Source organism: Prionailurus bengalensis, chromosome B2 (assembly GCF_016509475.1).
Source record: "Prionailurus bengalensis isolate Pbe53 chromosome B2, Fcat_Pben_1.1_paternal_pri, whole genome shotgun sequence".
Classification (NCBI taxonomy): domain Eukaryota; kingdom Metazoa; phylum Chordata; class Mammalia; order Carnivora; family Felidae; genus Prionailurus; species Prionailurus bengalensis.
The window spans coordinates 75,514,687-75,532,367 of record NC_057349.1 but is presented as its reverse complement, the minus strand read 5'-3'; the positions used below and the strand labels follow the sequence as shown (position 1 = coordinate 75,532,367).

At 36.1% G+C, this 17,681-nt stretch overlaps 1 protein-coding gene across 3 annotated transcripts in view; it reads left to right on the top strand.

The window, feature by feature from the left end:
* Positions 1-17,681, top strand: part of CEP162 (centrosomal protein 162) — a 117,252-nt gene that overhangs the window by 51,012 nt on the left and 48,559 nt on the right. For all 3 annotated transcript variants that reach the window (XM_043593037.1, XM_043593036.1, XM_043593035.1), the window contains exons 13-18: positions 283-544; positions 8,041-8,174; positions 8,430-8,657; positions 9,189-9,329; positions 11,089-11,201; positions 12,829-12,934. In XM_043593037.1, coding sequence (XP_043448972.1) covers positions 283-544; positions 8,041-8,174; positions 8,430-8,657; positions 9,189-9,329; positions 11,089-11,201; positions 12,829-12,934 — 984 coding nt within the window. The remainder of the gene's footprint in view (positions 1-282; positions 545-8,040; positions 8,175-8,429; positions 8,658-9,188; positions 9,330-11,088; positions 11,202-12,828; positions 12,935-17,681) is intronic.

Below are 17,681 nucleotides of genomic sequence, written 5' to 3'. Positions count from 1 at the left end.
ATTACACGTCTTGCTTTCTGGCAAGCTTATTTTGTTTAATTCTTTTGTTTTACTCCTGACTTTGAAGATGTGCTTCAAAATATTAAAATTCTGATGAGTGAGACTTTGAGAATTCTAATATGTCTTCTAATTTGTCTTCTACAAACTATTATCTAGTAATCTAATTTGTCTTCTACAAACTATTATCTAGTAATCACTATGGTTTGCCATCTGTTAAATCTCCATTCACAGCTGTAGTTGAAGTTAATTTATATATCCTAAAGAGTTTCTACTTGCGTGCAGACTTTTAGATCTCAACTCAGTTCTGGCGAAGAAGGGGCTGTAACTGGTAAACATGAACCACACAAGAAGGCCAGAAGTGCACCTCCTGTACTTAAAAGAAAACCCCAGAGTGGATTATATGCATCAGTTAGGAGCTCAGGCTATGGCAAACCCAGTTCACCATTCAAGTCTTTTTCTACTCTTGAAAAGAAAACTTCAAAGGACATTATGAAAAGTAAAACTGTGAGATCCATTCCTACTTCAAATCAAGCTAGGAAAAAAGGTAATCATATGCTCTTTTCATATTATAGTTCTGTGCATATAGTGTATTATTTTATGGTCCTTGTTCTCTACGTTTCCTATTTATTTCTCTCCTTCTGTGAACTTTTCTTCTTATAAAAAAAAATTAATATTCAGTTAGTATATTCCATTCTGAAAGATTCATTAGATTTTGGCTTTCCAGAATGACACTTGTGAAGTATGGGAAATGAATAGACGATAGGAGAGTCAAACTTAACCTCATCTGGTTGACTTTGGAATATCCGTTGTTTACCAGAGAAGACCTACAAATTCAGAATGCAAATGGCAAGCTACAAATGAAGGTTGATATAGAGATTATTTGGATATTAGTTTCATATAGGCCGAGATAGGCAGGATGTTTTATATATCACATAATGCGTATTTTTATATATTGCAGTGCCTCTGTTAGTTATTTCCTAATGCAGTTCATTTACACTGACAGTAGGAAAGGGTAATTTTCAATTTAGAAGTCTATGCAGCTATTAAAAGAAACAAATGTTCATATCAAACCAACATTTCTGCTGCCTTTAAACTCCACTGAGGGGGGCTCCTGGGTAGCTCAGTCGATTGAGCGTCTGACTTTGGCCCAGGTCATGATCTCACAGCTAGTGAGTTCGAGCCCCACATCAGGCTCTGTGCTGACAGCTCAGAGCCTGGAGCCTGCTTTGGATTCTGTGTCTCCCTCTCTCTCTGCCCCAACCCACTCGCATTCTGTCTCTCTCAAAAATAAATAAACATTAAAAAAATAAATAAAGAAAAAAAACTCCAGTGAGGAAGGGGGAGCAATGGAGCCAGAAGCATTTCATCCTTTCCTTTATGATTAAATGTAATAGGTGACCAGTTTCATCATTGTTATATGGTGATGGTTGTCATGAGGAGAATTGTCCTCACTGGAAAATTCATTTCTAGCTTAAAATGTCTTTCCTTGCTTTTCCCTAAGACTATTAATTCCAGGACCACTTTGACTGTGTTTTAAATTCTTGAGGCATTAAATAGACTCTCTCCTGCCTTTGTATTTGTATGCCTTTGTATGTATTTGCTGCAGCAGCCTGTGCATCTCAGATGGAAAAGAAGGCCTGGGCTGATTTATGTGAGAGTAAAGGAGAAAACAGCAGCAGGAAGTAGTTATTCTGGACAGACAGGAATATGATTCTGTAGGATTAATGCAAGCATCCTTTCCTCCTGTTCTTAACCTGTGGACCTCCAGTTCCTTTCCCTACAAGGTCTTTTGTATTCTCTTATTTGCCTGTGGAACACCAACTTGTGACGTTGTCATCTACTTGTCACTAATTAACCATTCATTGGAACTAGTGCTTAATATTAAAAAAATAAACACTTGGGACATTTTTCAAATTTTAGTATGATCAAGAGAAGAATGAAAATTTTTCATTGATGTTTAGGAGTATTCATGCTAATTTTGTTTTTAGTATTATTTATTCTATTATATTTATTTTAGATAAATTAATCCCCAACATTTTTGAAGTTTATTTTATCCAGATTCATTCATTTAACAAATGTTTTTGGAGCACCTGCTTTGGCCCAGGCACTATTAGGCCCTTGGGCTACCTCAGTGAGGGGCTACCTCACTTCCCCTCCCCCATCTTTGTGGAATTTTCATCTGATAAGGAGAGACATTTAACCGTAAGCATAATAAATAAGTAAATGATGTTACATGCTAAGGAAAAGTAAAAAGTAGAGGAAGTGTCAGTGGTGGAGTGCAGCAGGTCACAGCTTTAAATAGGATAGAGTAGGCCTCATTGAGAAGGAGCCACTGAACAAAGACTTGTAGGAGATAAGAGTATTGGCCATGTGGATACCTGGGGAATCATATTCCAGAAAGGTGAAATAACCATGCAGAAGTCTTAAAGTAGAAAAGAATATCTGGCATGTTTAAGGAACAGCATAGAAGCTTGTATCATGAGGGCAGAGTGAGTAAAGAGGGTAGTAGGAGATGAGATCAGAGAATCAAAAGTGCTGGAATGTATCAGTTTTTCTAGGGCATTTTAAAGACTTAGATTTTACGCTGAGTAAACAGGTGAGCCGCTGAAAAGCTTTGACATGGGAGTAACCTCATCTGACCTCTTTAGACAGATTTCTCTGGCAGTTGTGTTAAAGATCATATACATATAAATACATTCACATAGCATACGGGGCATGGGAAGAAGGACAGAAACCAGTGAGATGGTGATTTTAGGAATCTAGGCTAGAAGTGATGGGGCTCAAACCAGAGTGGTGGCAGTGGAGGTAATGAGAAGTGGTTGAATAAGGATATATTTAGAAGGTAGAACCAAAGGGCCACCTGGGTGGCTTAGTCGGTTAAGCGTCCGACTTCAGCTCAGGTCATGATCTCATGGCTCATGGGTTCGAGCCCCACATCGAGCTCTGTGCTGACAGCTCAGAGCCTGGAGTCTGCTTCAGATTCTGTGTCTCCCTCTCTCTCTGCTCCTCCTCCGCTCATGTTCTGTCTCTCAAAAATAAATAAACATTAAAAAAAAAGTAAAAAAAAAAAAAAAATAAGATAGAACCAAAAATCTAAAAGATTGGTTTGGGGTTGTGAAAGAGGATTTCTGAATGATGCCAAAATTTTTGGCTATAGTAGCTAGAAAAATAGAGTCACTGTCCAGCTGGGATGGAGAAGGCTTTGGTAGAGTAGATTTGGGGGTGGAAGGAAGATCAAGAGTATAGTTGATGAGATGATAATTTTGAAATGATCGTTCTATATGCAAGTGGAGACAACAAGGAGCCAATTAGATTGAAAAGTCTAGACTATAAGAGGGAGGTGTGGACAGCAGATATGACTTGGGAGTTTTTATTAAAACTAATATAGGTAGTTTTTAAAACATGAGACTGACAAAGATTATCAAGAGAGTGAGCATAGCTAGAGAAAAAAGCAAACCAAGGCCTAAGGAGTAACCTACAAAGAGAATAAAGTGAGATTGGAGGAAACCTGAATATGTGGGATCCTGAAAGCTAACTGAAGAAAGGAGAATTTATTTCTCTATCAGTTGCTGCTGAGAGATAAAGGAAAGTAGAAACTGGGCACCGACCCTTGGGTTTAGCAAGGAGGAGGTCATCAGTAAACTGGACAGTTTCCATGGATATGTGGCTGTAAAATGCAAGTTGAATGAGAATAGGAGAGATTAGGAGAAATGGAATTGGATACTTAATTTATAGACCACCCTGGAGCACAGCGTGTAGGGAGGTGGAGTCAAGAAAAGCTTTTTGTTTTGCTTTTTTTTTAAGTGGCTGAAATAATAGTATGTCTAATAGTATGTTTATGCTTTTTGGAAAGATTGAGTAATTTATGGTAGAGGGGAAGAATTGCTACAATAATGTTCTTGAGTAGAGGAGCTATAAGCAAATCTACTGTTCAATGGAAGGGTTGGCTCTAGATAGAGGCATGGACAGTTTATCTGTGGAAACAGATGGGAAGAGAGAAATGTAGGTACAGATACTGGTGGGTAGGTAGAAATGGTGAAAGAATATGGATGATTTCTTCTGATTGCTTCCATTTTCTCTAAGAAATAAAACATAATATCATTAGCTGGCATTGAGGATGGGGTAGGAGTGTTGGAGGAGAGAAGAGAAGATGGGAAATAGCCATCCTGAAGGACTAGAGTGCCAGCAGCAGAGTTCTCTTGTAGTTAGTGATTATGCATTTAAGTTGAATCAGGCAGCATGTTTGTGTGTGTGAGTGTGCGTGTCCACATTTTGCTGCGTGACTACAGGTGTTGGATAGTTGTATAGTTGGATTTATCAAGAAGAGTGGTTCCTGCCAAATGAGTGCAGTGTATGGAGAGAGGAGTAAGAAGGGAGCTTAATGGTGTATGTGGAATTCAGGTAGAGTAAGGAAGGAAGAAAGGAAATCGAGGGATGTAGTACAGTATGAAACAGGTAGGATCAACTGACTGTGAGTCCTTGAGTAGAGGAGCTGTCATGGAATCTAGTAATTGGTCAAGGGATTGTTGGAATCCAGGTACCAGAGGGCATGAAGTGGAAGATAGGAGTGATAGAGAGTAAATGCCTAAGACTGAGATCAGGAGTGATTATGTTACTGGTAATAGAAAAGGTCTAGACTGTACCAATGGAAGTAAGTAGCTGAGGTGGAGAAGTGGAGTATAATGACCCAAAAGCCAGAGTTTGAAAGGATCACCTATGAGTGTATTGAAATTACCAAGAATGGGGGTGCCTGGGTGGCTCAGTCGGTTGAGCGTCCGACTTCGGCTCAGGTCATGATCTCACGGTTTGTGAGTTTGAGCCCCGTGTCGGGCTCTGTGCTGACAGCTCGGAGCCTGAAGCCTGCTGAGGATTCTGTGTCTCCCTCTCTCTCTGCGCATCCCTTACTAGGACTCTGTCTGTCTCTAAAATATAAAAATAAAAAAAATAAAAAGTTTAAAAAAATTTTTAAAAAATTACTAAGAATGAAGACAGAAGTAATGTCACAGTTGATGGAAAAGAAACGAGGGGCATGCTTTAGAGGTTGATAGATGAAGACAACAATATTTTTATGAGTATTTTTTCCTGTTTTAAAATTTTATAGTCTTTGTGACTATCAAAATAGAAGTAAAACACTAAAATTTATATTAGAGTACAATGATAAACCATGACTGTCCATTTTTAAACTGTTTTTCATTAGACCATTAAGTGTAATATCTTTTCTATCTCTTTTTCTTATAAAATTCCCTCAGAGAAATTTTACTTTTATTCAGAAGAATTTTAATTCTTTTGGATGGTTGTTACTTGTCACAGGTTGGGCTTTCCAACAAGCAGACTCCGAGATAGATATTAGTGTACAGAAGGTGCATTTTCTAACTGAGCTTAGAATCAATATTGGTTAAGATGAAAAATAAGCCAGCTGCTGGGGCTTACTCAGAATTTCTCTTTTTCATGTAAAATGAAGTCAGGGATAGGCCGTTCAGAGCTAGTGCCACTGTGCAAGGAACAGATCCCTTTTCTTTCCTGCTGCAGAATCCTTTATATGTGACTTTTGTCTTCATTGTCATAAGATGGCTATTCAGCCTCCATGCCCTGTCAGGAGGAAAGGTGAAAGGTAAAAGGTTCATGCCAGTTAAATCAACTTCTTAATCAGGAAAATAGTGTCTTTTCTGAAAGCCCCAGGTAAGGAACTTTTGGTTTCATCTTATTAGCCTGAATTTTGATCTTGTGGTCACCCCCAGTTACTTGGAGTCCAGGGAGATGAGTATTTTCAACTGGCTACATTGCTGCTTGGGCAAAATTAATAAGGAAGTTTCTAATTAATAGGGAGGAAGAGGAGATTGGCAATTAGCAGTGCCTGCTATGCAGTTGTTTTCCTTTTTATTTTAAATTAATTTTCTTTGGCTGTTAATCTGTGTTTTTATTTTTAGACTAATAAATTTCTTGTTACAAAAGGAATAGTTGCTCATTTTTTAAATTCAAAAATACATAAAAGTAAAGCAATTGCTTAGCAAGAAACAACTAGTGTCACACTGGGTTAGCATCATTTCATGCTTCTCATGTGTATGTCCTCATACAGATAGAAGGAAGCGTAGATGGGTGGATGGAAGGAGAGAGGCAGACATAGCTAAGTGGACAAAACATTTTATAAGAACAGGATCACTCTTTATAAGTTCTTTTTAAATAAAATATTAAATTTAGTTTTTCTTAAATCTGTAAGAAGAAAATGAAACTTCATCCTAGGAAATAGATCTCAAAAGATCCCTTTAAGAAAATAAATTTTGAAAACTACTCAAATGTTGCCAAAATCATGCTGTTTTTAACTACATTTTCAATTTTATGCATTATCAGTTTCCCCTTCTATGAAATATAAGATAGTAAAACTCTTACATCTCCCACTCACATGCCTTTTACTCATTCTTGTTGATTTCATTTTTACTTGTCCAAAATGTATTTAGTCTCTCCTGCAACCCCCTCAGCTTTGGAGTTTAGATCTTGGTTCTGGTTATTAAAGAGATGGAATGCTTTTCACAGGTCCCTTAGCCATAGCTTCTTCATTCTGGAATTATAATGATTGGTTTCTTATTTGACTAAATTTTCTTAATCCATTGTTTTTTTCAAGAAAGGTTCATAAAGTCCAACTTCTGCAGCGTTTTCACATTTGAATTTTATATCCAGGCAGATTTTCTCTCATATGTGAAGAAAAAATATACTGTCTGTGTACCATTACTGAAAATAATTACTTAGAGAAATCATAATTAAGAACTCAGGAAGAGAGAATTCTGGTATAAAAGCACTGGCTGACTACAACTTGACTAAGAACCACCTGCCACTCTTAGCTGCCACTTCCTAGGGAGAATGACAGTCCTAGCAGATCACTCCCCATTCATTGGCCATGTTAACGGACCTCCAGTGACCTGGAAAGATGAATGCCAGCTTTCACAATGACTCAGTTTCTTTGGGAACACTTCAGGAAATTTCTCCAAAAAAACCTTTTACATCAGAGAGTCCAATTAAATATGACTAGTGCTCTGTAAGGAAAACCTCTGCATGCCTGGAAAAAAGATGAGAAAGAAATCTTTGGGTGAGGTGCTATTGGTGACTTGTTTCTTCTTTTGACTCTTCTATATTTTCCAGATCTTCAATAATCATGTATTTCGCTTTTAATGAAAATGTAAACTTTACACTTAAAAAGTTAGCACCTTGAGGAAATTATATTTAAAAATATAAATTTCAAATTCTTCATTTACCTCTAAGGCAGATAAATAAATGTTTACTGACTGTTGAGCTCAGAACCTGTAGTATTTGAATATGGGCCTCAAGATCTCTTCCAGGTATTTGTCATAAATGTTTTTTTTATTATTATTAATTGAATAACTTATTGGCCTTAGAATTATTCATACTATTTGGGGATTTATGAAGTACCTTAAAATAGCTAAAAATTTGACTAGAATATACATTTATCCCTTTTTTTTTCTAATGTAATATATATTATCAGGGTTTTATAGCAGTATAATAATTTTATTTTTTAATCAAATTTAGACTAGCTGTTATAAAGTTGCCATGCAATTTATATTATTCCATTGATCCTATATCTTGATACACACTATTTATGAAAAGTGTGCTTTGAGAGCACACTTAATCTGAACTAAAATGCTTTATAACGTTACCAGCTGCTCTTTGATTCGTCATTTAGATATTATTATTGCTGTGAATATTTAAAAGGATAGTTTATTTAAAATTAGTAAGGCCTGAAATTATCCCTGTCCACATTCTTCTCACATTTTTTAGCTCCATTTATCATTTGACGTGAATCTTGGGTCAGTTAGCCTTCTCTGTCAAATTGAGTGAAATGTTGATTATGGGCATCCGTGAGCACGTAGTGAAACAGCTGTGTTCTAGTGTTATACCTCAGCCTATTTTGAGATCCTCATTTATGTTAGTGTTCCCATTGTATTAGTATTTGTTGTTACATAATTGCTGAATAAACATTCAACTTTGTTTGCATTTGTGGTGCTTTTGTCTTTTGTTTACAATATTCAGAAATCTTATCTGAAACAAAAGTCATCAAGCCTGCAGCTCTGGGTAAACCAGCTCCCAAAATTGAAAATTGCCTGGCCACCCCTAAGAAGGCTGAAGATTCTACAGAAACCGATTACTGTGTTCAGTTTCAGAATGTAGGTATTGAATTTCAAAATCACATTCATAATTTTTTTCTGTTCTGTAATATTAAAACTCAAGTATAAGTAATATGTGAAATTTCTTTTGCATCATGTGATGTTCTAATCTTACTGAACATTTATTGATTTCCTTATATAGTAGAACATTGTTAACCATGTCATTTTTATTCATTGTGGGTTTTTTTCCCAACCACCTATGTTCAAATCTACTATGTAAATATACTATAATGAAGTGATGCTTCTCCTTAAAAGGATTCTTCAGGATACTGTGGTGGGAGCAAGGAGACAGAGTTACTTATGTTTAAAAGAGTTCAGGAAGCAGAGGAAAAATGGAGGGGTGCACAAGCCCTAATTGAGCAAATTAAAGTTACATTCTCAGAAAAAGAGAGAGAGCTGGAAAATAAGATGGAAGAACTAAGGAGACAACAGGAAAAGGAACTCTTCAGACTAAATCAAGATAATTATATTCTTCAAGCCAAGGTACTAGACACATTGTCCTATTTCTCCTTTCATTGATTAAAAAAAAAAAAAAAAAAAAACTTTTACTCCCTGCAAAATGCATTGTCATCCTTTGTTCCTGTGGCTGTTTGACTTGCTGTATTTGCTGTGTAAAATATGAACAGGGTTCCGAAGACTGCCTCCTCACAGCAGAGCCTAAATCAAACCCAATGGGGAAAAAAATCAAAATTTAAATTGGCCCATTTTGATAATTTTCTTCTGTTAGCAGTCCTTTCTGAGAACAAATCCCTTAGTTCACTCTGATCTTCAAAGAAGATGATTTCAGAAAGAACTGCTATGGAAGGGCCTAGATTCAGAGAATGACACTGTGGCATTCCTGAGTTACTTTCATCACCAGAACCATCAGCATAAAACTGATTTAACTGTAGTTAGTGTTATTCCATTGTGGTTATGGGACAGTTTTATATATATGCACCTTGAGTTTTCTGTTATTCTTCCTTATTTCTCATTTCATCATTTCCTTACTTAAATAAAACGTCTGTTTTCTCAAAGTTGAGTAGCTTTGAAGAAACAAACAAAAAGCAAAGATGGTTACATTTTGGAGAAACAGCTGATCCTGTCACTGAAGAAAAATTGAAGCAAATTCAAAAAGAAATACAAGAACAAGAGACACTTCTTCAAGGATATCAACAAGTATGGTGATTCTTCAGCACTTTGTGAATTTGTTCTTGAGATCCTTTAATTGTAAAAATAAGGCATATTTAAAAATGTGCTCATGTAACAGGTAATAGGAATTCTGGCAAATATGAGGAAGTAATAATTTGACTAGTCTGAACATTTTTAATGGGTATAATTAAAGTGGTTAAGAGCATGGGTTCTGGATTCAAAGAATCCTGTGTTAGTCTTTGCCCCACCACCTGCTGTGCTGCTTTGGGCAAATCACTTCACCTCTCTAAGCCCGTTTCCTCATCCTTGAAATGAGATGGTAATAATGGTAGCTGCCTCATAGGATGGTTGTGAAATTAAAATAAAGTGTAAACCAACCTGTTAGTACCTGGCGCATACTAGCCAGTTAGTGAATGTCACCTGTTACTATTTTTAATAGCCATATTCCTTAGAAACTGCCCTGTTTTTCTTTAGTTTTGTGTAATGCTTTTCACTGGATGGTATTGACTAGTTTTGGTATTCTATTCAAAAATACAAATCTGAAATTAATTGCCAGTGTGCCAAGAATGAAAAAATTTGAATTAAATGAGAGAAAATCTGTGTGTCCTACAGAGGGCAGATACTTGCCATATGTGATTGAATCTTGGTGATGTTGACTAAGCCAGTCAGCCAGGACAGGTTTAGTGATCTCCAGCATAAAACTTCATCTTAGTTTCCTCCTTTTCCCCTTACTGTCATCTCCTTCTCTTTCTCTTTCATTACCTTTTTCTCTTTTGACCTTTAAGCATCAAGCCTGTCAATAACAAGCATTGTCATCAGAGGACATCCAGAGAAAGCATTGTCACAACTTTTCCTATAAATGAATACTGGTTTCAGAGGACACACTGCCCTAGAGTTAGAACCTTCTAAATCCTTCGCCTGCCATTCTGATCTTGCTGTGTAGAGCACACATTTTTAAGGAGGATTTCACAGACCCAGAAGGATGCCAACTACCTTCTCCCACAAAGATAACACAAAACTTGTGTATCTATGTACATTAAATTGCAGGTATTCAGGCACAGACCATCTACCAGGCACTAGGCCAGACATGGTGAGAGAGTCCGTGGTTTTTATTAGATCCTCAAAGGTCATTGGTTTTCATAGGATTCTTAATTTTAAAAAGGGTTAATAAGCCACAGCACCTAAGCACAGATGGGTACTTTCTCCTTCTGATCTCACTGTTTGAGTCACTCTTTAGTCCAAGGCTGGTGGAGATCTGGGCCTAGTCTCTGCTCAGCCTTGTCCTTACACTTTCGGAAACACCTGGTGTCTAACTTCCTGCTCACAGAAAGTTCCAAAAACAAGCATGGAAGCCTGTCATAGCTAACTATATCCAATTACTTCACTGCAGGGAGCCAGGTTAGAAACAGAAAAAAGAGAATGCAAACAGTCCCAGTGGGCCTTTCTGACCCTGTTTCTCACAGTTGGGATGTAGTTATTCCTACAGCCACTCCCCCACTTCTGTGAAATACAGTGCCTTACACTGACTTTAGGATCTCTTGCTTTGAGAGTTTTTGCACCTTTTTTTTTCTTTTTTTCAAGTAAGCATTTTGGAAAGAATTGTTTTCAGATTAACAGGTTTTCTTCTGAGATAAAGAGTTTAATAAAAGAGTTTGCTTACTCAAAAACTGAAAAAATTTAAAAGACTTTAAGAATGCTTAAAGGATGTATCTGTTGTGAGCATATATATTTGCTGTATAAGTACTGATGACTTTTAACTAAAATGTAATTTTCTGTTTATGAAAAGGAAAATGAACGATTATATAGTCAAGTGAAAGATCTGCAAGAACAAAATAAGAAAAATGAGGAGCGAATGTTCAAGGAAAACCAGAGTTTATTCAGCGAGTTAGCTTCCTTAAAGTGAGTCTTTTCTGAATTCTTAAAATCAAATATACTTAGGCTATTTCTAAGCATTTTATTGTTATATTAATAATACATTTTATTTTTACTTAGAACTGAAAGAAATTTTACATTGATTTATAGTTCATAACTTTTATAGGTTTAATATTCAATGTATTTTTCCAAAGTACAAAGTTTAGTATTTTCAGCATACTCATATTTGAGTTTTATATCAGTTTTAGGAAATTGAGTATATAGTATTCATCTTGGTCAGTCATTAAGCCTGAGGTGCTTAACCATCTCCTAAAGAACCATGTGATAAATAATACAAAAAATATGATACAATGTCACTAAATGCTTTAGGTTAGGTCCTATAGAAGTAGAGCCTGAGGTAGGGATCCTTATGGAGGTGATTTCCTGGAGGATAACTGTCAGGAGAAGGGGAACAAGAGAAGCAAGATGGGAGGATGAGGGGAGGGAAGGTAAGTAAGAATGTGGTCTTAGCCAGAGACTGGCTTCATTCTCTTCTCCCCAGAAAGCTCAGGAGAACAGATTGTACCACAGAGTTGGCCCCACTTGAGGCAAGAGGAGCAGGCTTTCATACCCCCAAATTAGTCGTCACTGGAGGAGGTATGCTCCGGGAAGAGGGTAGGGGATATCTTCCAGGCCAGCGGGCAGAGGCTGCTATTGAGAAGGAGAACTAGTGAGTTATTAACCAACATTCAACATGGCAGGCTGATGGAGCACCAGCACCTACTAAGAATCATATTTCAGACTATAAGATCTTTAGGATATTACTACATTCAGCTTTAACATATTAAGTGAAAAAGCTGAACTCACAAACATGGGCAAATTAGGGTACTGTCTTCTTTTAGGAAATGACTAATGGTTTTGTGTCACTTCATATAAACACCTAATTACTCAGAAAGGACTGCTATTAGAAGAAACTTCTTAGGCCATGAATGTATGACCCGAAGCCAGGTGTGATAAAATGCACAGTTCTGATATATGAAAGCATTATATCTGATTTCTTTCCAAATGCTTCAGTAAAAGTATTTTAAAATGCCACTTCTTCTACTGCCTGGCTTTTAAAAGAGATCTATTCCCCGATCCCAAATTGAAATTTTAAATGAATTTTCACAATGAAATACATGGTGTCTTCACTGCATTAGGATTACATGATCTTATATAGATTCCTAAATTCCTTGTATAATATTTCTGGAAAAACAAAAATTTATTCTAACTTTAGATAATAGACTATTTGGTTTTGTCAGTCTCCATGTGTATGATTTGTGCTTCTTAGAAAGGAGTCTAGAATGATGTGACAAGGAGGGCACATTACCAGAGGAAAAATGCAGCACATCTTTCTGGGACATAGGGTTTTTTCCTCTGAGAATTAGGAGAAAATATTTTTTATTTTATAAATAAAGCAAGGTGTTGGGGTTTCAATTCTTTTAAATTAAACAGACATCTCAAAGTATATTAGCATTTTAATACTTTAAATTTTAGAGTAAATAAACTTTTTCTCTTCAGTGGCTCAGATAGTTCCAATGTCCATCAGGTTTTTTTAAATTTTAAGAATTGTATATTTTTCATTGAAAGGAGTACTTTGTTAAAAAAATTTTTTTTTATTTTCAAACTAAATCAGAGAACAGATGCACAAAAGTCGTTTCCTATCTGAAATAGTTGAAGATTCAGAACCCACCAAAACCCAGAATTTTACAGATCTGTTAGCAGAGCTACGGATGGCACAGGTAAATTTCATAAGGATTTTACCTACTAGATTATTATAAAAATTTCCATATGTTAAAAAGTCTGTTTTTTAAATTTATGAATAGATAAAATTTATTTATAAATTTCATGCCATTTAAAAATTAAGGCATACCTAAAATTAGCATTTATTATACATGTGAACTTCATATAGAAAAAATGACACAATACTGGTTTTAGATAGCATCCTCTTTATAACCCAGCTTCTCATCTAGCATTCATCACATGGAGCCGTATTAGAGGCATAACCTTACTTAGGGCATGTACACTTTATTTCAAACAAACAAATTCCTTATTGGAAATGTACAGCTAAAATAGGAAAATAATTTAAAGATGATTATTCACCTTAAAATGTTAGTTGGCTTTTTACCCTTCTTCAATGGACTGTGCATTTATGGAAGGCTGAGACTATCTACAAATGTTTGCATCTCACGTACCTAATGCAGATGCAAAATGAAACAGCTGCTTTGTAACGTTTTTTCTTATTTGTATTTAATTGTATTATAAAGGATATAGCTTACAATTTTCTTTTTTTAGGTTTTATTTTATTTATTTTTTATATATAATTTATTGTCAAGTTAGCTAATATACAGTGTATATGGTGTACTCATGGCTTCGGGATTAGATTCCTGTAATTCATCACTTACATATAATACCCAGCGTTCATCCCAACAAGTGCTCTCTTCAATGCCCATCACCCATTTTCCCTGCATCTTACCCCCCCGCCCCCAAACTCCCTTCTACCCTCAGTTTGTTGTCTATATTTAAGAGTCTCTTATGGTTTGCCTCCCTCTCTGTTTGTAACTATATATTTTTTTTTCTTTCCATTACCCCATGGTCTTCTGTTAAGTTTCTCAACTTCCACTTATGAGTAAAAACCTATGATATCTGTCTTTCTCTGATTGACTTATTTCCTGTAGCATAATACCCTCCAGTTCCATCCACGTTGTAGCAAATGGCAAGATTTCATTCTTTTTTATTGCCAAAGTAGTATTTCATTGTGTATATATATATATACCACAGCTTCTTTATCCATTCATTTGGGCTCTTTCCATAATTTGGCTATTGTTGATAGTACTGCTATAAACACTGGGGTACAGTGTGCCCCTATGAATCAGCACTCCTGTATCCTTTGGATAAATTTCTAGTAGTGCTATTTCTGGGTCATAGGTTAATTCTATTTTTAATTTTTTGAGGAACCTCCACACTGTTTTCCAGAGTGGCTGCACCAGTTTGCATTCCCACCAGCAGTGCAAAATAGTTCCCCTTTCTCTGCATCCTCGTCAACATCTGTTGTTTCCTGAGTTGTTAATTTTAGCCACTCTGACCGGTGTGAGGTGGTATCTCAGTGTAGTTTTGATTTGTATTTCCCTGATGATGAGCAGTGTTGAGCATCTTTTCATGTGTCTGTTAGCCATATGGTGGCTTACAATTTTCTAAATAAAGCAGTATTTATTAATGGGAGACATTTGGGAATTTTGGTCAGGTTAATTCTGTTTTAAGCAGAACAATTCCATGTGTTGCATGATTTTTATCATCCCTGTCCCCAGAAAATACATACTCATAGCACCCACCAGTGATTATAAGAATCAAAAGCACTGCCACATTTCCAAACTTGTACCCTGTGGAAGGGCAGTTAATTCTCCCCACTCCCTCCCATTGAGAACTGTATTATGAAACTATATGAATGATTATGTGAATTAGAAAAATTCCAATTATGTACCACTTTTTAACAAGAAACTATATAAAGTTTTGTTATATAGAAATATACACATACCCTAGGTTAATAACTGATGTTTAACAGGTTTTTGAAGTATATAAAATGCAGCTGCAAATATGAATCCATTAGGGTACTTTCTTCAGGCACATGTATGCATGTATAGCATGATTAGATAGGTAGATAGTTAGGCAGATAGGTTAGAAGAAGGAATGAATGGTTGGACTCCCCCTAACTCCCTTGTCAGTAGGCCTCAAAAATTAGGAAGGTAAAAGAGAAATTATTATTGCTGTGTTTTATGAAGGCTTGGGAAAATGTGGTAAGGTTTCAAGCCTAACATTAGCTTTATTTAAACTGTTATTAGCAACTTTTTAAAAGTGCTGTTTTGAAAATATTTTTCTGAAGATAGGAAACTAAAACTGCCACTAAAAACATCAGAAAATGCTGGATAAAATATAATAAACATCTTATAAATGCATAATGTAACAGCTCTCAAGAAAGTAAGAATTCTTTAGGGGCCAGAAATGAGAAGGGATACAAACTGGTCAGTAAGCTGCTAGACCAGTAGTTCAGTAGCCATGGGCTTGAGCTTTAACAGCAAAGTGGAGACAGGACACTCAGATTTCAAAGAGCCATGTCCTTCAGTATAACAGTGGACTAGGAAAAAAATCCACCCACCTTCACAAGGGGCTAAGATGTCAAGAAGCTTTTCTTGTAAGAAGTTTCTGTCTTAACTTGATTGGTCAATATAATGTCATCCGTCTGCCTTCATTTGTGTTATAGTATTTGAATTGACACTACCTGCAAGGGTTAGTAATGCTCAGACTGAAAAAAAACAAAACCAAACCATATAATGTGGTCCTGAGTCAGTGAGAACCTCCAGTGTGTCTAGAAGAAACAAATGCAGAAAGCTCTTAGAAGTATACAACCTTAACCCAGCTTACACAGTATTTCTACAGATAAAAACCTGCTGATGATATGCTCACAATGCAAAATTACGAAAACACGGAGAAACTATCCACAATCGCACAATGATTTAATAAACAGCAGTTTTTGAACCTCAATAGAATTATTGGATAAATATATAAATAGACTAAAAATGGAGAACATCAGATATATGAAATGCTAAAATATATTTAAATATATTATGGCTGAGGATTTCCCAGAAATAATAAAAAAAGATGAATTCTCAAATTTAGGAAACCCAGTGATTCCTGCTCAGGATAAAGTAAAAATCACCCTCTAGGCCCCTGATGGTGAAACTACCAAAGGCAGGAAAAACCTAAAAAGAAATTAACAACAACAAAAAAAAGAGTGTTAGTTTAAGACAATAGTAAAAACTTTGAGGATTTTTTTATTTCTGAAAATATTGTAAGGTTGAATGTAAATATACCTTTTATTTTCATTTGCTATGGTATTCTGGGTTTAGATGGTTTTAGAGCAAAATTTCATACTGGGATAAATCTATAATATTCACATTGAGTATACTTGTGTAAAGTCTAATTCGTACCTTAAAAATTAATAGCAATTATTGAGTTGGTTCTCTATAAAGCATAGATAGAAGCATAGTAAAAGCAAAGGTTCTGAGCTCTTTCTTTTTAGTATCCCAAGGTAGGAAGAAGAATGAAGCTGACCACAACTTACTCACTGAGTCGTCCTTTATGAAGCACCTGCCACATGCCAGGCACTCATTCTGGCATTGTAAATACAGTAGGTAAACAAGACAGGCACAAACCTTGCTCACTAGGACATGTATTCCAGCAGGGAAGACAGACAGTAAGGTAACAAATGAAGCAATATACATAGAAATTTGTGCTTTGAAGAATATTAAAATAGAGAATAAGGGTGCGTGGGGCAGAGAGTAAGGCACCAGTCAATAGTGCTCTAGGAGACACTCTGAAAAAGTTTTGTCAGAGTTGAGAGCTAAAGAGAAGCAGCAGCCACTGGACAAAGATGGAGCCTCCCAACCAGGAGAAAAGCATAAACCTTGCATCAGGAAGGGGCTTGTCACTTTCCAGAGTCAGAGACCTCTGAGACAGAAGTGGGTGAGTAAGGACAAGGCCAGAGAGGCAGGCAAAGACCCTCTCTGAATGTCTGCATTGTAATTTACAAGAGAATTAAAGTACTTGCCAGCCACAAATCCTGTGCCCACAGGGTTGACCTGGGACATTACTGGCCTTCTTCAGGGTGAGAAGTGTCAGTCCCTGGGAGAATGCAAGCATGAAGTATCATTTGTTTAAGTGTCAAATGTTTAACTGAACTCAAGATGTTTAAAGTTCCTTTGAATGCTAAAACTCTGTAAGTCCATTTAGTACACTCCACTGGAGAGCATTTCTAAATGATTGAACTAATTAAACAGAAGGTAGTTGCAGAAAGATGCCTGAGCATTCAAATACTTGAAACTCAGTGCTCTCCTGAAAAGACATCTACAGAGGATCACAAAGAAGATTGAACAATGAAATTATGCCATTAAATCTGTGATGCAGTTAGAAACCAGTATTATACAGTGCTTTAATGAATGGATTTATTTTCTTCACAAGACTGCATTTGGGATTATAAAATAGGGAGATACAGAATTTGTTTTATTTTGAAACTTAATTACACCAAGTGTACTTCTGTGACTCCAAGAACTTTTTTTTTTTTTTTTAGCAGTTATGAGTTCAGTCCAATAAACATTTATTGAGTACCAGCTGTGTGGTTAGTGCCATAAAGTATACAGGTATTAGTAGTAAGTCAGTCTTAGTCTCCATAGAGTTCTCAGCCTAATAACAAGAAGAGGTATGTACACAAATCAATATCATATGACACAGTAATACTATACTAGAGGTACAACACAAGTTTATGGGAGCACAGAGGAAGGGATTATCAGGAATAGCCTCATTTGAACTGTGCTTTGAAGGATTAAGTATGATTGTGTCGAGATGAATGGGGGCTATTGAGAGTAGTGTTGAATGTAAGGCATATTTAGCATTCAGTCAACCTTTTTTACGTGCCAAGCATTTTTTTATGTGTTT